Source organism: Salvelinus fontinalis, chromosome 28 (genome assembly GCF_029448725.1).
Source record: "Salvelinus fontinalis isolate EN_2023a chromosome 28, ASM2944872v1, whole genome shotgun sequence".
In the NCBI taxonomy this organism is placed as follows: Eukaryota; Metazoa; Chordata; class Actinopteri; order Salmoniformes; family Salmonidae; genus Salvelinus; species Salvelinus fontinalis.
The window spans coordinates 28025033-28050027 of NC_074692.1; the positions used below are offsets into that span (position 1 = coordinate 28025033).

At 44.6% G+C, this 24995-nt stretch overlaps 1 protein-coding gene across 1 annotated transcript in view; it reads right to left on the reverse strand.

The window, feature by feature from the left end:
- Positions 1 to 352: 352 nt before the first annotated feature.
- Positions 353 to 24995, reverse strand: part of LOC129826536 (hexokinase-2-like) — a 75346-nt gene continuing 50703 nt past the window's right edge. Inside the window, exons 10-18 of the mRNA XM_055887390.1 lie at positions 14935 to 15239; positions 13996 to 14144; positions 12781 to 12900; positions 5342 to 5437; positions 5003 to 5102; positions 4273 to 4456; positions 3692 to 3847; positions 3144 to 3380; positions 353 to 1516 (exon numbers count right to left, since the gene is read on the reverse strand). Of these exons, the coding sequence (XP_055743365.1) occupies positions 1372 to 1516; positions 3144 to 3380; positions 3692 to 3847; positions 4273 to 4456; positions 5003 to 5102; positions 5342 to 5437; positions 12781 to 12900; positions 13996 to 14144; positions 14935 to 15239 (1492 nt within the window). The 3' untranslated portion in view covers positions 353 to 1371. The remainder of the gene's footprint in view (positions 1517 to 3143; positions 3381 to 3691; positions 3848 to 4272; positions 4457 to 5002; positions 5103 to 5341; positions 5438 to 12780; positions 12901 to 13995; positions 14145 to 14934; positions 15240 to 24995) is intronic.

Below are 24995 nucleotides of genomic sequence, written 5' to 3' on the forward strand. Positions count from 1 at the left end.
ATTTCTATGTATGCCTGATATGGTTCTCAATCAGAGGCAGGTGTTTGTCATTGTCTCTGATTGGGAACCATATTTAGGTGGCTTGTTTTGTGTTGGGTTTTGTGGGTGATTGTCTTCTGTCTTTGTGTTCTGCACCAGATAGGACTGTCTCGGTTTTCACGTTTGTTATTTTGTATAGTGTTCACGTTATCGTCTCTTTGTTTATTAAACATGTTGAACACTAGCCGCGCTGCATTTTGGTCCTCTCCTTCACCAACGGAAGAAAACCGTTACAACAATATAAGTTGTTTTTTTAAAGTTACAAACAACACAAATAAACGAACGAAGAAACACAATTGGTTGGGGACACGTAAAACGTCAGCCTTCTTCTCCGGCACCATTTATTCTATTATGTTAGTGGTTACTCCCAGACCTGGGTTCAAGTACTATTCAAAATCTTTCAAGTACTTAAAGAGATAGTTTAAAAAAAATACACAATGGTTTGAGCAGTCTATGGACGCGGTATGACAGCAATCCATGCTTTGGTTTAGTTACCCTGGCACTGTTTCCACATGCTAATGTTCACGCATTTGTGGCACGGAACCATGTCATTGAACCGATATTAGCATTTTTCGCGCATCATGTGCAAATGATCCAAAGCTTTCTCAAATATATTGCGAAGCTCAACAAAATCACTTATACAGTGCATACGGAAAGTATTCAGACCCCTTGACTTTTCCCAACCTTATTCTAAAATTGATAAAATAGTTTTTTCCCCCTCATCAATCTACACACAACACCCCACCCTATAATGACAAAGCAAAAACAGGTTTTTAGACACTTTTGCAAATGTATTAAAAATAAAAAGCTGAAATAAAAAGTATTCAGACCCTTTACTCAGTACTATGCTGTTGGCAGAAATAACAGCCTCAAGAATTCTCTGCAAAGTCCCTATTTAATGTGGCCCAGCTGCTACACACTTTCTCTTACAAACACACCATCTCCTACCCCACTGCTCACAACGCGTTCACACCCACACAAGCGCTCTCAAACTAGGACAAACAGACACATACAACAATAATCAAATAAAATAGTACAAAAAAACTGGTGATGCAGGCTTGTGAACATGACATAATTTGCTTAACAGATGCGATGTGGCCTAGCAAATCTGTCAGTAAGAAGTCCGTTGCGCTCCTTTTCCAGTATCCCTTTGTCATCCTGTGCTGTCCCTGTTGTGATCCAGTCCTTCATGAGTCCCAAATGGCCCCTATTCCCTATATAGTACACTACGTTTGACCAAAGTCTCTGGTCAAATGTAGTGCACTACATAGGAAATAGGGTGCCATTTTGGGAGACAGCCCTTGTCCTCAGCGTACCCAGAACTCCCCCTGCTCAGCGTTGCCCGGCATCTCGGATGCGACAGGCCACCGCCGTTATGAGAGCCGCCCCCTTCCCACTGCCATCCTCTGATTGGATGAAAGTGACCTTGCACTGCGGCGCCAGGTCCCTGACAGTCTCATGCATGAAGTTGGAGAAGCTGTGAAGACGAGAGATGAGAGGCAGTTTACAATGTTATTTCTGAACATAAGACAATAGACCAGAAGCTGCAGGGAATGCAGGGGAGTGAGCTCACATAGCCAGAAGCAAGAGAATGAGGTAGATGCGCATAGGTAGATGCACATGTACTCACAGCTACTGTAAAAAGATGCGGTGAAAAGGCATTTGAGGGTAGACTTTAGGATTCCTAGATGCTTACTGCTGATTTCAACACTATATCACTCAAATTAAATATATTTGGGAAAAAAATGCATAAAGAAACCAAATAACTATATTTTGTAGCCTACAGTAAAAAAAAAGAAGACCTTTGAGAATGTTATCAAAACCATGGAAACAGACAGCTTGCATAAAAAGTTAGGTTAGAAGATCTCAATGTTTATCTTTTTGTCGCCCACTAATTTAATTCATAGATTCAGCCAGATTTAAAAAAGAGAAACTAAAGACAATAAAGTAAAAAACTTCCAGATTTCTAGTTATAGTGCCTTCAGAAAGTATTCTTAACCCTCGACCTTTTCTACATTTTGTTATGTTACAGCCTGAATTCAAAATGGGTTCAATAGTTATTTTCCCCCTCACCTATCTACATACAATACCCCATACTGACGAAGCAAAAACATGTTTAGACATTTTTGCTAATTTATTGTAAATGAAATATCTCATTTACATTTGTATTCACACCCCTGACTAAATACAGATTAGAACCTTTGACATCTCTGTCAAGATGTTTGTTGATCATTACTAGACAGCCATTTTCAAGTTTTGCCATAGATTTTCAAGCTGATTCAAGTCAAAACTGTAACTAGGAACATTCAATGCCTTATTTGTAAGCAACTCCCTTGTATAACCTATTTGGCATTGTGTTTTAGGTAATTGTCCTGCTGAAAGCTGAATTTGACTCCCAGTGTCTGTTGGAAAGCGGACTGAACCAGGTTTTCCTCTAGGATTTTGCCAGTGCTTAGCTCTATTCCGTTTTTCATCCTAAAAAAACTCCCTAATCCTTGCCGATATTAAGCATACCCATAAGATGATGCAGCCACCACCATGCTTGAAAATATGAAGAGTGGTACTCAGTTATGTATTGTGTTGGATTTGCCCCAAACTTAATGCTTCATATTCAGTACATAAAATGTATTTCTTTGCCACGATTTGCAGTTTTCCGTGAGTGCCTTATTACAAACAGGATGCATGTTTTGGAATATTTATATTCTGTACAGGCTTCCTTATTTTAACTCTGTAATTTAGGTTAGTATTGTGGAGTAAATCCTTTGTTTTCTACTATCATAGCCATTAAACACTGTAACTGTTTTAAATTCACCATTGCTCTCATTGTGAAACCCCTGAGCGCTTTCCTTCCTCTTCGGCAACTTTGTTAGGAAGGACTAGGTGTAACTTTGTAGTCACTACACCATCCAAAGTGTAATTAATAACTTAACATTGCTCAAAAATATATATTTTTTGTTGTTGAGATATTCAATCTCTGCCTGCCCCCCCCCTACCAATAGGTGCCCTTCTTTGCGAGACATTGGAAAACCTCCCTGGTCTTTGTGGTTGAATATGTTTTGTGAGCTTTAACCTGACAGTATTATCACAAAAAAACAAGCACTTACTGTGGGTGTAGTTTGTAGAGTGTTCCGTCGACACCCACTGTAATTTTGAGCTCAGGGAGGTTGCGGTTCTGCCGGATCTTATCGACCACGGCAGCCAGGCCGGCACCACAGAGCTGGGCTGCGCGGCGAGCCACCACGCTACACACCTCCTTCACCAGGATGCTGTCGTCACACGTAGAGCTGGTCAGACCCAGGTGCTGCAGGATGGAGCGCACCTGCCTCAGGGCCACACGGTCACTACCAGAGGGGCACAGACAACAGTCAAGTAAATATCAACGACATCTATATCAAATCATCACTTTTTATGAACATAAATAGCACACGTTGTTCTCCAACCTTTGCTAGACATATCGAAATCGAATAGCTTTGATACACAGAAAAAGGGATTCACACATTGCTCCCACCATGGCTGTCAACTTTTAAGCAACTTTTTTTAATGAAACACTTTTCCAATCTTCTTCTTGCTCTTGCTCGTCATGCATCAACACTAGATATTGATTGAAGGTGTGGTTACCACAAACATGACCAGACACTAGACACTGACTCACCTCTCGATCTGGGAGAGGAACTTGGTTTCAAAGATGCCTCTGGTCTTGAGCCTCTCAGAGAGTTTGCCTCGGAACAGCAGTCCCTTAGTAGTGAACTCCAGCAGTACATTCCTCACTATCTCCCCAAGGTACATCCCACTGATCATCTTCTCATACCTGACAGAGAGAGAGCGAGAGAGAGCAAGAGACAGAGAGCGAGACAAAGACACTTGATTCCTGTGGCTTACCCCTGGAAAACCAGCTATCAGGCTTTATGGATGAAAGTGTTATTGCCCTGGTGTGTGTCTTGTAGTCCCCAGCCTCCAAAGATACATCAATCAACTTGAAAAAACAGTAAATAATAAATCCAATACACTCACAAGAAGGAGATTAAGTTACAAACTCCTTTCTTTGTTCAGTTCATCCTTTGTAAGTCAACACCTCAACTAAGGGTGTTCTTTCTTTATTATAAACTGGGTGGATCAAGCCCTGAATGCTGATTGGCTGAAAGCCTTAGCCATGGTATATTGGCCATATACCATACCCCCTCTGGCCTTATTGCTTAATTATAACACAACTGCAAACAAACAGTAATAGTCTACGTCTGTTTGCCAGGGTTGGCGGAGTGCTCATCCACGGCTTTGTCGAAGTCTGTGCTGAAGTTGTCCAGCTCTCCGTGGTCCCCGAACGCCCCCCACTCCATGTTAACACACATCTTCCCTTCGCTCCCATCCACCAGCTCCATGTTCTGCATCTCCTCCATGTAGCACACGTTGGTGCCAGTACCTGGAAAGAGGGGAAGTGAGTGAGTGAGTGAGTGAGAGAGTGAGTGAGTGAGTGAGAGAGAGGAAACTCATTGAAATAAAAGGGAGACCGTTGTTGATCTGTTACAGTGTAACGATTGTCTATTTCGTCCTCCTCATCAGACGAGGAGAGGCGAGAAGGATCGGACCAATATGCAGAGTGGTTCGTGCTCATGATGATTTATTAAAACCGAAACTGAACACTGAAATACAAAACAATAAACGAAGTGCAGAAAACCGAAACAGTACCATGTGGTGAAAACACTAACACGGTAGACAAACACCCACAAAACACACGCAAAACCCCGGCTGCCTAAGTATGATTCTCAATCAGGGACAACGATTGACAGCTGCCTCTGATTGAGAATCATACCAGGCCGAACGCAAAATCCCAACATAGAAAATCACACATAGACAACCCACCCAACTCACGCCCTGACCATACTAAATAAATACAAAACAAGGGAAAACGGGTCAGGAACGTGTCCTTGTGGCTCAGAAGGCACATCCCGTAGGCTCTGAGACTCACCTACGATGAGGCCCACCTCACACAGTGGGTCCTCGTAGCCACATGTCATCATGGTGCCCACCGTATCATTCACCACGGCAACCACGTCCAGGTCAAACTCCTACAAAAACATCAACACGAAGAAGTACGGATCACTAACATGGAACAGTGTGCTATAACCAGAGGATTTCAGATTTGAGACTGGTATACTTTAACATCAACTTCCAAAATGGTTACGGACGGTGTACTTTCACGGTATTATATTCCATTTTTAAAGGATTTGAGATCCTACAGGTACTGTTTTGATTCTGGGCAGTGTAGGATTTTGAGAAAGCCCAGTCAGTAGGTGTGACCTCTGACCTCTCTGCGGTAGATAGCATCCTTCAGTAGAGTGACAACATCCTCCCCCTCGCAGCCAGTAGCTTTGAAACCCTTGGTCCACTTTAGCAGGATGCCCTGGAGGAGAAGTAGGAGGAACGGACATCACATTAGGACAGGCATCTTTATCTGGAATGTTGATTAGTCGGAAACCTAAGACATGAAGGCCAGCCTTGGCACGTGAGGGTATTTGTTTTGGCACGCCAAGGCTTGGCAAGCCACCCCCCCAAAAATGTTTTTGTTATGTTCCAGACTTATTCTAAAGTTGATTAAATTGTTTCCCCCCCCTTATTAATCTACGCACAATATACCATGACAAAGCAAAAACAGGTTTTTATAATTGTTTCCTAATTTATTAAATACACTGCTCAAAAAAATAAAGGGAACACTTAAACAACACAATGTAACTCCAAGTCAATCACACTTCTGTGAAATCAAACTGTCCACTTAGGAAGCAACACTGATTGACAATAAATTTCACATGCTGTTGTGCAAATGGAATAGACAAAAGGTGGAAATTATAGGCAATTAGCAAGACACCCCCCAAAACAGGAGTGATTCTGCAGGTGGTGACCACAGACCACTTCTCAGTTCCTATGCTTCCTGGCTGATGTTTTGGTCACTTTTGAATGCTGGCGGTGCTCTCACTCTAGTGGTAGCATGAGACGGAGTCTACAACCCACACAAGTGGCTCAGGTAGTGCAGTTCATCCAGGATGGCACATCAATGCGAACTGTGGCAAAAAGGTTTGCTGTGTCTGTCAGCGTAGTGTCCAGAGCATGCAGGCGCTACCAGGAGACAGGCCAGTACATCAGGAGACGTGGAGGAGGCCGTAGGAGGGCAACAACCCAGCAGCAGGACCGCTACCTCCGCCTTTGTGCAAGGAGGATCAGGAGGAGCACTGCCAGGGCCCTGCAAAATGACCTCCAGCAGGCCACAAATGTGCATGTGTCTGCTCAAACGGTCAGAAACACACTCCATGAGGGTGGTATGAGGGCCCGACATCCACGGGTGGGGGTTGCGCTTACAGCCCAACACCGTGCAGGACGTTTCGCATTTGCCAGAGAACACCAAGATTGGCAAATTCGCCACTGGCGCCCTGTGCTCTTCACAGATGAAAGCAGGTTCACACTGAGCACATGAGCACATGTGACAGACGTGACAGAGTCTGGAGACGCCGTGGAGAACGTTCTGCTGCCTGCAACATCCTCCAGCATGACCGGTTTGGCGATGGGTCAGTCATGGTGTGGGGTGGCATTTCTTTGTGGGGCCGCACAGCCCTCCATGTGCTCGCCAGAGGTAGCCTGACTGCCATTAGGTACCGAGATGAGATCCTCAGACCCCTTGTGAGACCATATGCTGACACATGCACATTTGTGGCCTGCTGGAGGTCATTTTGCAGGGCGCTGGCAGTGCACCTCCTTGCACAAAGGCGGAGGTAGCGGTCCTGCTGCTGGGTTGTTGCCCTCCTACGGCCTCCTCCACGTCTCCTGATGTACTGGCCTGTCTCCTGGTAGCGCCTGCATGCTCTGGACACTACGCTGACAGACACAGCAAACCTTTTTGCCACAGTTCGCATTGATGCGCTATCCTGGATGAACTGCACTACCTGAGCAACTTGTGTGGGTTGTAGACTCCGTCTCATGCTACCACTAGAGTGAGAGCACCGCCAGCATTCAAAAGTGACCAAAACATCAGCCAGGAAGCATAGCAACTGAGAAGTGGTCTGTGGTCACCACCTGTAGAATCAGTCCTTTATTGGGGGTGTCTTGCTAATTGCCTATAATTTCAACCTTTTGTCTATTCCATTTGCACAACAGTATGTGAAATGTATTGTCAATCAGTGTTGCTTCCTAAGTGTACAGTTTGATTTCACAGAAGTGTGATTGACTTGGAGTTACATTGTGTTGTTTAAGTGTTCCCTTTATTTTTTTGAGCAGTGTATATATATATATATATATATATATATATATATATATATATATATATATATATGAATGTGCAAGTAGAGATAAATAAATAAATACAGTATGCGGGTGAGGTATTTGGATGGGCTATTTACAGATGGGCTATGTACAGGTGCAGTGATCTGTGAGCTGCTCTGACAGCTGGTGCTTAAAGCTAGTGAGGGAGATATGAGTCTCCAGCGTCAGTGATTTTTGCAATTGGTTCCAGTCATTGGCAGCAGAGAACTGGAAGGAAAGGCAGCCAAAGGAAGAATTGGCTTTGGGGGTGACCAGTGAGATATACCTGCTGGAGCGCGTGCTATGGGTGGGTGCTGCTATGGTTACCGTGAGCTGAGATAAGGCGGGGCTTTACCTAGCAGAGACTTGTAGATGACCTGGAGCCAGTGGGTTTTTGCGACGAGTATGAAGAGAGGGCCAGCCAACGAGAGTGTACAAGTCGCAGTGGTGGGTAGTATATGGGGCTTTGGTGACAAAAGAGATGGCACTGTGATAGACTGCATCCAGTTTGTTGAGTAGAGTGTTGGAGGCTATATTGTAAATGACATTGCCAAAGTCGAGGATCAGTAGGATAGTCAGTTTTACGAGGGTATGTTTGGCAGCATGAGTGAAGGATGCTTCGTTGCAAAATAGGAAGCCAATTCTAGATTTAATTTTGGATTGGAGATGCTTAATGTGAGCCTGGAAGGAGAATTTACAGTCTAACCAGACACCTAGGTATTTGTAGTTGTCCACATATTCTAAGTCAGAACCGTCCAGAGTAGTGATGCTGGATGGGCGGGCAGGTGCGGGCAGCAATCGGTTGAAGAGCATGCATTTAGTTTTATTTGCATTTTAGAGCAGTTGGAGGCCACGGAAGGAGAGCTGTATGGCATTGAAGCTCGTCTGGAGGTTAGTTAACACAGTGTCCAAAGAAGGGTCAGAGGTATACAGAATGGTGTCGTCTGCGTAGAGGTGGATCAGAGAATCCCCAGCAGCAACAGCGACAATGACGGCCTACCCCGACCAAACCCTAACGACGCGGGGCCAATTGTGCGCCGCTCTATGGGACTCCCAATCATAGCCGGTTGTGATATAGCCTGGAAACGAACCAGGGTTTGTAGCACTGAGATGCAGTGCCTTAGACCTCTGCGCCACTCGGGAGCCCCAAATCATGACCAATCTATTGAATTTACCACAGGTGGACTCATACATATACAGTGGGGAGAACAAGTATTTGATACACTGCCGATTTTGCAGGTTTTCCTACTTACAAAGCATGTAGAGGTCTGTAATTTTTTATCATAGGTACACTTCAACTGTGAGAGACGGAATCTAAAACAAAAAATCCAATAAATCACATTGTATGATTTTTAAGTAATTAACTGGCATTTTATTGCATGACATAAGTATTTGATACATCAGAAAAGCAGAACTTAATATTTGGTACAGAAACCTTTGTTTGCAATTACAGAGATCATACATTTCCTGTAGTTCTTGACCAGGTTTGCACACACTGCAGCAGGGATTTTGGCCCACTCCTCCATACAGACCTTCTCCAGATCCTTCAGGTTTCGGGGCTGTCGCTGGGCAATACGGACTTTCAGCTCCCTCCAAAGATTTTCTATTGGGTTCAGGTCTGGAGACTGGCTAGGCCACTCCAGGACCTTGAGATGCTTCTTACGGAGCCACTCCTTAGTTGCCCTGGCTGTGTGTTTCGGGTCGTTGTCATGCTGGAAGACACAGCCATGACCCATCTTCAATGCTCTTACTGAGGGAAGGAGGTTGTTGCCCAAGATCTCGCGATACATGGCCCCATCCATCCTCCCCTCAATACGGTGCAGTCATCCTGTCCCCTTTGCAAAAAAGCATCCCCAAAGAATGATGTTTCCACCTCCATGCTTCACGGTTGGGATGATGTTCTTGGGGTTGTACTCATCCTTCTTCTTCCTCCAAACACGGCGAGTGGAGTTTAGACCAAAAAGCTCTATTTTTGTCTCATCAGACCACATGACCTTCTCCCATTATTCCTCTGGATCATCCAGATGTTCATTGGCAAACTTCAGACGGGCCTGGACATGCACTGGCTTGAGCAGGGGGACCTTGCGTGCGCTGGAGGATTTTAATCCATGACGGCGTAGTGTGTTACTGATGGTTTTCTTTGAGACTGTGGTCCCAGCTCTCTTCAGGTCATTGACCAGGTCCTGCTGTGTAGTTCTGGGCTAATCCCTCACCTTCCTTATGATCACTGATGCCCCACGAGGTGAGATCTTTCATGGAGCCCCAGACCGAGGGTGATTGACGTCATCTTGAACTTCTTCCATTTTCTAATAATTGCGCCAACAGTTGTTGCCTTCTCACCAAGCTGCTTGCCTATTGTCCTGTAACCCATCCCAGCCTTGTGCAGGTCTACAATTTTATCCCTGATGTCCTTACACAACTCTCTGGTCTTGGCCATTGTGGAGAGGTTGGAGTCTGTTTGATTGAGTGTGTGGACAGGTGTCTTTTATACAGGTAACGAGTTCAAACAGGTGCAGTTAATACAGGTAATGAGTGGAGAACAGGAGGGATTTTTAAAGAAAAACTAACAGGTTGGTGAGAGCCGAAATTCTTACTGGTTGGTAGGTGATCAAATACTTATGTCATGCAATAAAATGTAAATTAATTACTTAAAAATCATTTGGATCTGGATTTTTTTTATTTTTTAGATTCCGTCTCTCACAGTTGAAGTGTACCTATGACAAAGGTTACAGACCTCTACATGCTTTGTAAGTAGGAAAACCTGCAAAATCGGCAGTGTATCAAATACTTGTTCTCCCCACTGTATATACATATACATATACACACACACACACTTCAGTGCAAAGGTTTGGGGTCACTTAGAAATGTCCTTGTTTTTGAAAGAAAAGCACATTTTTTGTCCATTAAAATAACATCAAATTGATCAGAAATACAGTATAGACATTGTTAATGTTGTAAATGACTATTGTAGGTGGAAACGGTTGATTTTGAATGGAATATCTACATAGGTGTACAGAGGCTCATTATCAGCATCACTCTTGTGTTCCAATGGCACGTCGTGTTAGCTAATCCAAGTTTATAATTTTACAAGGCTAATTGATCATTAGAAAACCCTTTTTCAATTATGTTAGCACAGTTGTAAACTGTTGTGCTGATTAAAGAATCAATTAAACTGGCACTCTAGACTAGTTGAGTATCTGGAGCATCAGCATTTTTGGATTCGATTACAGGCTCAAAATGGCCAGAAACAAAGAACTTTCTTCTGAAACTCGTCAGTCTATTCTTGTTCTGAGGAATGAAGGCTATTCCATGTGAGAAATTGCCAAGAAACTGAAGATCTCGTACAACGCTGTGTACTACTCCCTTCACAGAACAGCGCAAACTGGCTCTAACCAGAATAGAAAGAGGAGTGGGAGGCCTGGTGCACAACTGAGCAAGAGGACAAGTACATTAGAGTGTCTAGTTTGAGAAACAGATGCCTCACAAGTCCTCATCTGGCAGCTTCATTAAATAGTACCCGCAAAACACCAGTCTCAACGTCAACAGTGAAGAGGCGACTCCGGGATGCTGGCCTTCTAGGCAGAGTTCCTCTGTCCAGTGTCTGTGTTCTTTTTCCCATCTTAATCATTTATTTTTATTGGCCAGTCTGAGATGTGGCTTTTTCTTTGTCTCTTGACCTCTTGATTTTATAAGAAACATTCATGTGTTGAAAATCCCAAATTGTTTGCATAGTCAACTTACTCACAGCTCTGACACACACACTTACCCCACCAGAAAAGATTAAGATGGGCAAAAGAACACAGACAGAGGAATATAAATTTGTTTTACTGAAGGACCGTTCTGTTTGCGCTCTCTGTTGTAAAACTGTTGTTTGTTGGACATTAAGTGTATGGCGTCATTTTGAAACGAGACATGGGAAAAACTTCATGGATGAGGCGAACAAGGCTGAAGGAATCAAAAGGGTAGTGTCCAGGTATGAAAAGCAAAGCAGTGTGTTTACAAATCTACGTGCAGTCAAAAATCAAGCTACAGAGGAGAGCTACAAAGTTGAGCAGTGCTTTGCTAAACATGGAAAACCATTTACTAATGGAGAATATATCAAGGAGGCTTTACTTAGTAATTCCCAGGCTTAATTTGATGGATTGCCTAACAAAGACAAAATCATCTCAAAGACATGCCTGTGTCTGCCAGAACTGTTTAAGGGCGCGTTACGGAGATGGTTGAAAATGGTTGAAAATGTAAAGGAACAGCAAACTGTAGCGTTAAAAGATGCACCTATGTTTAGTGTGGCTCTTGAGGAGAGTGTGGATGTGAATGACATTCCACGCCTGACGGTTGTTGCAAGATACTGTGACCCAGAGTAGGTAAGTGAGGAGCCGCTTGGTCTATAACCCATGCATGGTACTACTAAAGGGGAAGATGTAGCAAAAGCATTCACAGATAATTTTGAGGAGAGAGGTGTCGATATTAAAAACATCTCGCTATTACAACTGACGGTGCCCCCGCTATGGTGGGGAAACAAAAAAGATTTGCAAAGCTGATTGAAGAAAAGATTGGCCGGGCCTCCTGAGTGGCCCAGCGATCTAAGGCCACTCAGGAGTGCTAGACCCGGGTTCATTCCTGGGAGTCCCATTGGACAGCACATAACTGGCCCAGCGTCGTCAGGGTTAGAGGAGGGTTTGGGCGGGGGGGGCTTTACTTGGCTCACCGTGCCCTAGAGACTTCTTGTGGCGGACCGGGTGTCTGCAGGCTGACCCAGGTCGCCAGTTGAACGGTGTTTCCTCCGACACATTTGTGTGGCTGGCTTCTGGGTTAAGCTGGCGGGTGTTAAGGAGCATGGTTAGGCGGGTCATGTTTCGCCTCTCCCAAGCCTGTTGGGGAGTTGCAGTGATGAGACAAGATCGAAATTGGAGAGAAAAAGGGGTGTAAAAAAAAAAGAATGTCACTATCATTCACCAAGAGAAACTGTGTTCCAAGATCAAGCCTGTGGTGCTGATGGACAGCACCTCTCTTTAGTAAGCTATGGAATTCTTCCATTTGTGAGCAATTAGATATTCAATAGGCACAATTAGTTCTAATGCACATATGAAAATCCTAACTGGCACGCAGATCGTTAGAAATGGTAGGGTAAATTGTAAATTGGCACTCCACACAAAAAAGGTCTATGCTATGTCAGGATCACAGGCTACAGGCACCTAGAGCATGCGTGAATAGACCATGTGTTGCACTCCGACCACTCCTGTCAACACTTGTCCTTCCAAGCGTTGGCCTGGGAATGATGAGGTGCAGACAGAGCACGATGAGTGTTCTCTAGTCTTCTCAACATTTTGTCTGTGAGAGTTTCAGCAGTAGTGGGTCAATCGATAAAAAAACGATTGAAATGCATTGCTTTTTGTGTATGTGTGGTGTGTATATGTGGTGTCTGTGTGTGTGTGTGTGTGTGTTTGCTTTTTTTACCTGGTCCAGTTTGCTCTGATGGCACGGGAAGGAGAAGGTGAAGCCGAGGGGCAAGGACGCTCCTTTCATACCCATGTACTCCAGGAAGTCAGCAATGCAGTGCACTATGTGGTCAAACAGCTGACAGGGAGAGAGAGAACAGAGAGAGAAGGAGAGAACGAGAGATGACAGAGAGAAAGGGAAATAGAAAAGAGTGAGTGAGAAAGAGAGAAAAGATAGGTCAAATTACCAATGCAGTGGACTGGGACTGAGCTCTACCTATTAGGGTTGGCCAATATTTTATATCTATGGATGATAATTGAAAGCCATTGTCGATGGTGACGACATAGTGAATTGACAGACGGTGGTTTAGCCTATTTGAACTTGACTGGCGCCATTCCTATTTGCTTTAGCTTATTTCAATAAATAGCCTATGTTGTACAGGCCTACAGAACGCAAGAGAGGAATGTAGGCTAGACAGCAGAGAATTCCACCAAAGCAGCACAAAATGTCCATTCAGAAAATATTGTTTCTCTTTCTCTCTCTGTCGGATGCATGGGCCTTTTAGCCTAAACTTGTACATGTTTTATAACTGACACTCCTTAACTATATTGTCTAGCTGTTCAAAAAAAACGTAGGCTATATTCCCTTCTCTCCCTTTAATATGAATATGACTTTGGGCTAGGCTACGCTTTCATCGTTTTATGCATGCATGGCTTTCTCCCGATCAAACAATGAATGAATCTAACGGCGTTCCATCTCAAAGTTGTTTAAATATCCTAAAAACGTACGGTAGCCATGGGACTGATAATGAAAGAGAACAAACAATATCAATGGCCTATAGAAAAATATAATGACAAGTTAAATCAAGTTTAAATTATCAGTGCAGGGCGAAAAAATTCCTCCATGTGAGGTTAAAATCTAAATGGCCAATAACCTCTCCTCCTACGCCAATTATAAAAGTTTGAAGACAAATTAAAGTTATGAACAGCAGCCTATTGCCCAAATATTTGAATAGCCTAAGAAGATACTGTTGTCCTACAGTTGTCGCTTTCAAAAAGAACAAGAATATAATCCTCAAGTCTCATCTTTCAAAATACATAGAGTCCTCTTAATTTACAGCATTTCTCACACACAGACAACCAAAAGTTCCCAAATTAGCAGGAAAGATTGGGGGAAACTTCATTGCACGAGGTGCTCAAGTTCAGAACGGCTGTCAGTGAAAACACGGTTTACCTCCTCTCCAGTGCCCTGCATGGCCTCCTGGGGAATGGAGTAGATCTTGTTGTGCATCTCCACACTGCGTCTCTTCCCGCACCGCACACGCACCAGCAGTACCCGGAAGTTGGTCCCTCCCAAGTCCAGGGCCAAGAATTCACCGCTCTCTGATGAGTTCAATGAGCACAATGGGGAGAGAAGCTAAGAAAGTAAGATAACACTCCAAAATTATATTTAGCCGTTTGGGGGTTATGTGCCTTGTTAAGGACCACAACAGCAGTAGGTGCTCACATCCTAACATACATTTTGTCAGCCATGGATTTCCAACCGCTGAGATTTTGATTGCTGGCCCATCTCTCTAACCCAGGGGTGTCAAACTCATTTACCCCAGGAGCTGCATTGGGTCTTAAACAAACGGAGGGCCGTACTGAAAATGTATTACATTTCCTCGCTTTCAATAATTGTATAAAAATAGTCCTCTATCCATTGTTTTTGGAATTTTCCATGCTCCCTGATTGTCTAGCTTTCATTTAGGTGACTATTAGTGAGCTAGACACAATCAAGAAACTGTATTATAAGTCCATTATAATTCGATTAGGTTTTAATAATTTGCAACTATATTGAGTTTGTGTTTTTATTTGTAACAGCTTAAGGCTTTCTTCTCAGTTTCCTGTTATAGCCCTGCCAAGGACATCCATCTATTTTCAAGGATTTTCAAGGCCCATCAGTGGCTCCCTCTCAACTGCATTTCCTTGATTACTCGCGTCCCCTGTCCTCACCTCCTAAAAACCCATTGGATGAGGTCAGAGGTCACTCCCCTCTGACTTTCTAATCCAATTGGTTTTGAAAAGCGGGCAAGGAGAGACGACATGAGGAATCAAGAAAATGCCATTGAGATTCTCCCACAGATAACACCCCTCTCCCTCCTCTCTCCATCTTCTCCTCTTGACCCTGTACCTGTGCCGTCAGGCATGGAGCGAACAAAGGTGGGTAGCATCTTGACGGTGGCTTGATCATGACTCTCCTTGGCCAAGCCTCTGTTCATCTCCTCTCCCATCCTCCTTTTCACGTCCAGCAGCTGCTCCTGGCTCAGACGCAGAGCGTCCAGGATACGCTGCCGCCCGGCATGCTGGATAGCCAGCCGAAACGCCACTGCTGTCACCATGGCCGCTCCCTTCCCACTTCCATCCTCCGAGCGCAGGAAACGCACGTTGCAATCCGGCACAAGCCGCCGCACCATCTTGTGGAGCCGCCGCGCAAACCTGGGAGAGGAGGTACAACTTTATTTTAAGCTTATAAAACTTTATTAAAAGGCTTATTAGCTATTAGTAAACTGTTTGTAAATGAAATATATTTGATCATATTTCAGTTACTAGTGAATACATGTACAGTATTAGTCAAAAGTTTGGACACACCTACTCATTCAAGGGTTTTTCTTTATTTTTTTCTACATTTTTTCTACTAAAAGTGTTAAACAAATCAAAATATATTTTAGATTTTAGATTCTTCAAAGTAGCCACCCTTTAACTTGATGACAGCCTTGCACACTCTTGGCATTCTCTCAACCACCTTCTACTGCCGGTACGGGGCACGGAACCCCGCCGATCCTCTACGACTGGAATACCGACATAATCTGCCCGAGGACTCCAACAGGCCCCTCAGGCGCGACGCCAGCTGAAGGCCCATTCTGCTAACCTGCTAGCTACCTAGAGCTACCTGGAACCCTACTAATTCCACGACTTGTCTATCGACGTCACCGCACGAAGAAGCAAAAACAGACTTACACCCATTGCGACGTCCCCCAAAGGCTAACTTGCTAGCCCCCGTCTGCCCCGGTCTGCTAACTGCTAGCTCTCCTGCCCCGGTCTGCTAACTGGTAGCTTGCCTGCCCCGGTCTGCTAACTGCTAGCCCCTGCTAACTGCTTGCTTGCTAACCCGGTCTGCTAACTGCTAGCTTGCCAGCCCCGGTCTGCTAACTGCTAGCTTGTTAGCATCGGCCTGCTAACTGTCTGAATCGCCGTGTTCCCAGTCAGCCCAACCACTCACTGGACCCATATGTTCACTTGGCTAAGCATGCCTCTCTCGAATATCAATATGCCTCATCCATTACTGTCCTGGTTAGTGATTACTGTCTTATTTCACTGTAGAGCCTCTAGCCCTGCTCAATATGCCTTAACCAACCATGTTGTTCCCCGTCCTACATATGTGATGACATCACCTGGTTTAAACGTCTCTAGAGACTATATCTCTCTCATCATTACTCAATGCCTAGGTTTACCTCCAATGTACTCACATCCTACCTTACCTTTGTCTGAATCTATGCCTTGAATCTATGCTATCGAGCCCAGAAACCTGCTCCTTTTACTCTCTCTTTTCCGAACGTGCTAGACAGCCAGTTCGTATAGCATTAAGCCATACCCTTATCCTACTTCTCCTCTGTTCGACTGGTGATGTAGAGGTTAATCCAGGTCCTGCAGTGCCTAGCCCCTCTCCCACTCCCCAGGTGCTCTCATTTGTTGACTTCTGTAACCGTAAATGCCTTGGTTTCATGCATGTTAACATTAGAAGCCTACTCCCTAAGTTTGTTTTACTCACCGCTTTAGCACACTCTGCCAACCCGGATGTCTTAGCCGTGTCTGAATCCTGGCTTAGGAAACCACAGAAAACCCTTAAATCTCCATCGCTAACTATAACATTTTCCACCAAGATAGAACTGCCAAAGGGGGTGGTGTTGCAATCTACTGCAAAGATAGCCTGCAGAGTTCTGTATTAGTATCCAAGTCTGTACCCAAACAATTCGAGCTTCTACTTCTAAAAATTCCAGAAACAAGTCTCTCACTGTTGTCGCTTGCTATAGACCTCCCTCTGCCCCCAGCTGTGCCCTTGATACCATATGTGAATTGATTGCGCCCCATCTATCTTCTGAGCTCGTGCTATTAGGTGACCTAAACTGGGACATGCTTAACACCCCGGCCATCCAACAATCTAAGCTTGATGCCCTCAATCTCACACAAATTATCAATGAACCTACCAGGTACAACTACAAATCCGTAAACACTGGCACCCTCATAGATGTCATCCTAACTAACTCGCCCTCCAAATACACCTCTGCTGTTTTCAATCAAGATCTCAGTGATCACTGCCTCATTGCCTGCATCCGTAATGGGTCAGCGACCAAACGACCACCCCTCATCACTGTCGAACGCTCCCTAAAACACTTCAGCAAGCAGGCCTTTCTAATCGACCTGGCCGGGGTATCCTGGAATGACATTGACATCCCATCAATAGATGATGCCTGGCTATTCTTTAAAAGTGCCTTCCTCACCATCTTAAATAAGCATGCCCCATTCAAAAAAAAAAATGAAATAGGAATAGATATACTTCTTTGTTCACTCCAGACCTGTCTGCCCTTGACCAGCACAAAAACATCCTGTGGCGTTCTGCATTAGCATCGAAGAGCCCCCGTGATATGCAACTTTTCAGGGAAGTTAGGAACAAATATACACAGGCAGTTAGGAAAGGTAAGGCTAGCTTTTTCAAACAGAAATATGCATCCTGTAGTACTAACTCAAAAAGGTTCTGGGACACTGTAAATTCCATGGAGAATAAGAGCACCTCCTCCCAGCTGCCCACTGCTCTGAGGCTAGGAAACACTGTCACCACCGATAAATCCACTATAATTGAGAATTTCGGTCAACTGCCCGGCACCCTCCACAGCAACCCGCCAAAGCCCCCACCATTTCTCCTTCACCCAAATCCAGACAGCTGATGTTCTGAAAGAGCTGCAAAATCTGGACCCCTACAAATCAGCCAGGCTAGACAATCTGAACCCTCTCTTTCTAAAATGATCTGCCAAAATTGTTGCAACCCCTAATACTAGCCTGTTCAACTTCTCTTTCGTATCGTCTGAGATTCCAAAAGATTGGAAAGCTGCCGCGGTCATCCCCCTCTTCAAAGGGGGTGACAATCTAGACCCAAACTGCTAAAGACCTATATCTATCCTACCCTGCTTTTTAAGGTCTTCGAAAGTCAAGTTAACAAACAGATTACCGACCATTTCGAATCCCACCGTACCTTCTCCGCTATGCAATCTGGTTTCAGAGGTGGTCATGGGTGCACCTCAGCCACGCTCAAGGTCCTAAACGACATCATAACCGCCATCGATAAGAGACATTACTGCGCAGCCGTATTCATCGACCTGGCCAAGGCTTTCGACACTGTCAATCACCACATTCTTATTGGCAGACTCGACGGCCTTGGTTTCTCAAATGATTGCCTCACCTGGTTTACCAACTACTTCTCTGATTGAGTTCAGTGTGTCAAATCGGAGGGCCTGTTGTCCGGACCTCTGGCAGTCTCTATGGGGGTGCCACAGGGTTCAATCCTCGGGCCGACTCTTCTCTGTATACATCAATGATGTTGCTCTTGCTGCTGGTGATTCTCTGATACACCTCTACGCAGATGACACCATTCTGTATACTTCTGGCCCCTCTTTGGACACTGTGTTAACTAACCTCCAGACGAGCTTCAATGCCATACAACACTCCTTCTGTGGCCTCCAACTGCTCTTAAACGCAAGTAAAACTAAATGCATGCTATTCAACCGATCACTGCTCGCACCTGCTCTCCCGTCCAGCATCACTACTCTGGACGGCTCTGACTTAGAATACGTGGACAACTACAAATACCTAGGTGTCTGGTTAGACTGTAAACTCTCCTTCCAGACTCACATTAAGCATCTCCAATTTAAATTTAAATCTAGAATCGGCTTCCTATTTCGCAACAAAGCATCCTTCACTCATGCTGCCAAACATACCCTCGTAAAACTGACCATCCTACCGATCCTCGACTTCGGTGATGTCATCTATAAAATAGCCTCCAACACTCTACTCAACAAACTGGATGCAATCTATCACAGTGCCGTCCGTTTTGTCACCAAAGCCCCATACACTACCCACCATTGTGACCTGTACGCTCTCGTTGGCTGGCCCTCGCTTCATACTCGTCGCAAAAACCCAATGGCTACAGGTTATCTACAAGTCTGCTAGGTAAAGCCCCGACTTATCTCAGCTCACTGGTAACCATAGCAGCACCCACTCGTAGCACGCGCTCCAGCAGGTATATCTCACTGGTCACCCCCAAAGCAAATTCCTCCTTTGGTCGTCTTTCCTTCCAGTACTCTGCTGCCAATGACTGGAACGAACTGCAAAAATCTCTGAAGCTGGAAACACTTATCTCCCTCACTAGCTTTAAGCACCAGCTGTCAGAGCAGCTCACAGATTACTGCACCTGTACATAGCCTATCTATAATTTAGCCCAAACAACTACCTCTTCCCCTACTGTATTTATTTATTTTGCTCCTTTGCACCCCATTATTTCTATTTCTACTTTGCACATTCTTCCACTGCAAATCTACCATTCCAGTGTTTTACTTGCTATATTGTATTTACCTCGCCACCATGGCCTTTTTTTGCCTTTACCTCCCTTAGCTCACCTCATTTGCTCACATTGTATATAGACTTATTTTTCTACTGTATTATTGAGTGTATGTTTTGTTTATTCTATGTGTAACTCTGTGTTGTTGTATGTGTCGAATTGCTATGCTTTATCTTGGCCAGGTCGCAGTTGCAAATGAGAACTTGTTCTCAACTAGCCTACCTGGTTAAATAAAGGTGAAAAAAAATGAGGTAGTCAGCTGCAATGCATTTCAAGTAACATATATGCCTTGTTAAAAGTGAACTTGTGTAATTTCTTCCCTTCTTAACCTGTTGAGGACAGAGGGCACTGTTTTCACTTTGGGGGAAAATCGTGCCCAATTTAAACGGCCTCGTACTCAATTCTTGCTCGTACAATATGCATATTATTATTACTATTGGATAGAAAACACTCTAGTTTCTAAAACCGTTTGAATTATATCTGAGTAAAACAGAACTCCTTTTGCAGCAAACTTCCTGACAGGAAGTGGAAAATCTGAAATCGATGCACTGTTCTAGAGCCTGCCTATTAATGTCCTGAATATATATTAGTATAGATGCACTTCATACGTCTTCCACTAGATGTCGACAGGCAGTGAGAGAAGAAATTGAGTGTGTAACTTGATCTGGGGTCGAATAATAGCTCTCGGCATGACGTGTCACCAGTTTCCTGTTTTCTGGAGAGCGCGTGAAGGGACCTGGATTTGCCTTCTGATAAGCTGTCGTTATGGACGACTAATATCTCCGGCTTTGATTTTATTTGATACATGTGACAATATCATCGTAAAGTATGTTTTTTCAATATAGTTTTATTAGATTATTGAAATTTATTCGGGACGTTAGGCGTGTTGCGTTGTGTGCCTTTGTTCAGGAAGGAGAGCTTAGCGCCACTTTGCTAGCTTTCCGTGCTAATTGACTGGAGAAGAGGACAATCTAAATCCAAACAACGATTGTTCCTGACAAAGGACCCCTTGTACAACATTCTGATGAAAGATCATCAAAAGTAGGACCCATTTTATGATGCTATTTCATATATCTGTCGAACATGTGAAATAGTCGTTTGCGGCCAGGTTTTGGGCACGCTCTCGCCATAACGTAAACTGCATATCGTAATGAAGTTATTTTTAGAATTCTAACACAGCGATTGCATTAAGAACTAGTGTATCTATCATTTTCTATACAACATGTATTTTCTAGTAACGTTTATGAATAGTTATTTGGTCAGAATAGTTGAGTGTCATAAAAATATCCGCACATTCTGGGAAAAAGATGCTACGTTAGCACAATGTATAACCACTGATTTCAGCTCTAAATATGCACATTTTCGAACAAAACATAAGTATATGTATAACCTGATGTTATAGGACTGTCATCTGATGAAAGTTTATGAAGGTTAGTGAAAATTAATATATTTTGCTGGTTTATTCCCTATCGCTAACGTGCCTATGCTGTACACCATCGATTTTTCAGAAATGTTTTATGATGAGTATTTAGGTATTTGACGTTGGTATCTGTAATTACTCTGGCTGCTTCGGTTCTATTTCTGACGGTAGCTGTGATGGTAGCTGCAATGTAAAACTGATTTATACCTCAAATATGCACATTTTTCGAACAAAACATAGATTTATTGTATAAAATGTTATAAGACTGTCATCTGATGAAGTTGTTTCTTGGTTAGTTTGGTTGGTTCTTGGTTAGTTAGGTTGGCTTTGTGCATGCTACCTGTGCTGTGAAAAATGTCTGTCCTTTTTTCTATTTGGTGGTGAGCTAACATAAATATATGTGGTGTTTTCCCTGTAAAACATTTTAAAAATCGGACATGTTGACTGGATTCACAAGATGTGTATCTTTCATTTACTGTATTGGACTTGTTAATGTGTGAAAGTTAAATATTTCTAAAAAATATCTTTTGAATTTCGCGCTCTGCCTTTTCAGTGGAATGTGGGAGGAGTTCCGCTAGCGGAACGCTGGTGCCAGACAGGTTAATGCATTTGAGGCAATCAGTTGAGTTTTGACAAGGTACGGGTGGTATACCGAAGATAGCCCTATTTGGTAAAATACCAAGTCCATATTATGGCAAGAACAGCTCAAATAAGCAAAGAGAAACGACAGTCCATCATTACTTTAAGAAATTAAGGTCAGTCAATACGGAACATTTCAAGAACTTTGAAAGTTTTCAAGTGCAGTAGCAAAAACCATCAAGCACTATGATGAAACTGGCTCTCATGAGGACCGCCACAGGAAAGGAAGACCCAGAGTTACCTATGCTAGAGAGGATAAGTTCATTAGAGTTACCAGCCTCAGAAATTGCAGCCCAAATAAATGCTTCACAGAGTTCACGTAACAGACCGGTGGAAGAAGCCACACTTTAGCTTGATGACAGCTTTGCACACGCTTGGCATTCTCTCAACCAGCTTCATGAGGTAGTCACCTGGAATGCGTTTCAATTAACTGGTGTGCCTTGTTAAAAGTTAATTTGTGAAATTTCTTTCCTTTATGTCCTTTGGTCTGATGAGTCCAAATGTTAGCTTTTTGCTTCCAACCGTGGTGTCTTTGTGAGATGCAGAGAAGGTGAACGGATGATCTCCGCATGTGTGGTTCCCACCATGAAGCATGGAAGGGGAGGTGTGATGATGCGGGGGTGCTTTGCTGGTGACACTGTCAGTGATTTATTTAGAATTCAAGGCACCCTTATCCAGAGTGGCTACCACAGCATTCTGCAGCGATACGCCATCCCATCTATCGTTTGTTTTTCAACAGAACAATGATCCAACACACCTCCAGGCTGTGTAAGGTATATTTGACCAGTAAGGAGTGTTGGAGTGATTCATCAGATGGCCTGGCCTCCATAATCACCCGACTTCAACCAAATTGAGATGGTTTGGGATGAGTTGGACCGCAAACTGAAGGAAAAGCAGACAACAAGCGCTCAGCGTATGTGGGAACTCCTTCAAGACTGTTGGAAAAGCATTCCAGGTAAACCTGGTTGAGAGAATGCCAAGAGTGTACAAAGCTGTCATCAAGGCAAAGGGTGGCTACTTTGAAGAATCTCAAATATATTTTGATTTGTTGAACACATATGATTGATTCCATATGTGTTATTTCATAGTTTATGTCCTCACTGTTATTACACATTGTAGAAAATAGTAAAAATAAAGAAAAACCCTTGAATGAGTAAGTGTGTCCAAACTTTTGACTGGTACTGTATATACATTTGCCTTCGGAAAGTATTCAGACCCCTTGACTTTTCCACATTTTGTTACGTTACAGCCTTATTCTAAAATGGATTAAACAAACAAACTGTTCAGAGTAGACTGTGTGAATCAGGTCGAAATTGTTGCAAAGAAACCACTACTAAAGGACACCAATAAGAAGAAGAGACTTGCTTGGGCTAAGAAACACGAGCAATCGACATTAGACTGGTGGAAATCTGTCGTTTGGTCTGACGAGTCCAAATTTGAGAATTTTGGTTCCAACCGCCCTGTCTTTGTGAGACACAGAGTAAGTGAACGTTGATCGCCGCATGTGTGGTTCCCACCGTGAAGCATGGAGGACGTATGATGTGTGGGGGTGCTTTGCTAGTGACACTGTCAGTGATTTATTTAGAATTCAAGGTACACTTAACCAGCATGTCTACCACAGCATTCTGCAGCGATATGTCATCCCATCTGGTTTGCGCTTAGTTGCACAATCATTTGTTTTTCAACAGGACAATGACCCAACACACCTCCAGGCTGTGTAAAGGCTATTTGACCAAGAAGGAGAGTGATGGAGTGCTGCATCAGAAGACCTGACCTTCACAATCACCCAACCTGAACCCAATTGAGATGGTTTGGGATGATTTGGACTGCAAACTGAAAGAAAAGCAGCCAACAGGTGCGCAGCATATGTGGGAACTCCTTCAAGACTCTGTATGTAACGCCCGCTCGATGTCCGCGTACAACTCCCACACCACCGGTGCCATCAGGCAAGGAGCTGGAAGTATGGGAGTGTGATCTATGGACCGCTCCTCTGTGTCATACATCCGGGACAGTGCGTCTGCCTTAGCATTCTGGGAACCTGGTCTGTAGGACAGGGTGAAAACAAAACGGGTAAAGAACATGGCCCACCTTGCCTGGTGTGGGTTCAGTCTCCTCGCCACCCGGATGTACTCCAGATTGCGGTGGTCAGTCCAGATGAGAAAAGGGTGGTTAGCTCCCTCAAGCCAATGTTCCACGCTTTCAGAGCCTTGACAACAGCCAACAGCTCCCGGTCCCCCACATCATAGTTACGCTCCGCCGGGCTGAGCTTCTTCGAAAAGAAAGCACAGGGGCGGAGCTTTGGTGGCGTACCTGAGCACAGAGAGCATGGCTCCTATCCCAGCCTCGGACGCGTCCACCTCCACTTTGAACGCCAAAGAGGGATCCGGATGAGCCAGCACGGGAGCCGAGGTAAACAGAGCCTTCAGGTGACCAAAAGCCCTGTCCGCCTCCGCCGACCACTGCAGTCGCACCGGTCCCCCTTCAGCAGTGAGGTAATGGGAGCCGCTACCTGACCAAAGCCCCGGATAAACCTCCGGTAGTAGTTGGCAAACCCTAGAAACCGCTGCACTTCCCCTACCGTGGTGGGAGTCGGCCAATTACGCACGGCTGAAATGTGGTCACTCTCCATTTCCACCCCTGAAGTGGAAATGCGGTACCCTAGGAAGTAGACGGACTGTTGGAAGAACAGACATTTCTCAGCCTTGACGTACAGGTCATGCTCCAACAGTCGTCCAAGCACCCTGCGCACCAGGGACACGTGCTCGGCGCGTGTAGTGAGTATATCAGAATGTTGTCGATATACACCACTACACCCTGCCCGTGCAGGTCCCGGAAAATCTCGTCTACAAATGCCTGGAAGACTGATGGAGCATTTATCAACCCGTACGGCATGACGAGGTACTCATAGTGCCCTGAGGTGGTACTAAATGCCGTCTTTCACTCATCCCCCTCCCGGATACGCACCAGGTTGTAAGCGCTCCTGAGATCCAATTTTGTGAAGAAGCGCGCCCCGTGCATTGACTCTATCACACTGGCTATGAGAGGCAGCGGGTAGCTGTACCTCACAGTGATTTGGTTGATACCTCGATAGTCAATGCACGGGCGCAGACCTCCATCCTTCTTCACAAAAAAGAAACTCGAGGAGGCAGGTGAAGTGGACGGATTCGGAGACATATGTTTCCATAGCCACCGTCTCCTCCTGTGACAGGGGATACACATGACTCCTGGGAAGTGCTGCGTCTACCAGGAGATTTATCGCACAATCCCCCCGTCGATGGAGTGGTAATTGAGTCGCCTTCTTCTTACAGAAGGCGAGAGCCAAATCGGCATATTCAGAGGGGATGCGCACGGTGGAGACCTGGTCTGGACTTTCCACCGTAGTAGCACCGACGGAAACCCCTAAACACCTCCCCGAGCACTTTCATGACCACTCCTTGAGAGCCCTCTGTTGCCACAAAATAGTGGGGTCATGACAGGCCAACCAGGGTAGGCCCAGCACCACGGGAAACGCAGGAGAATCAAT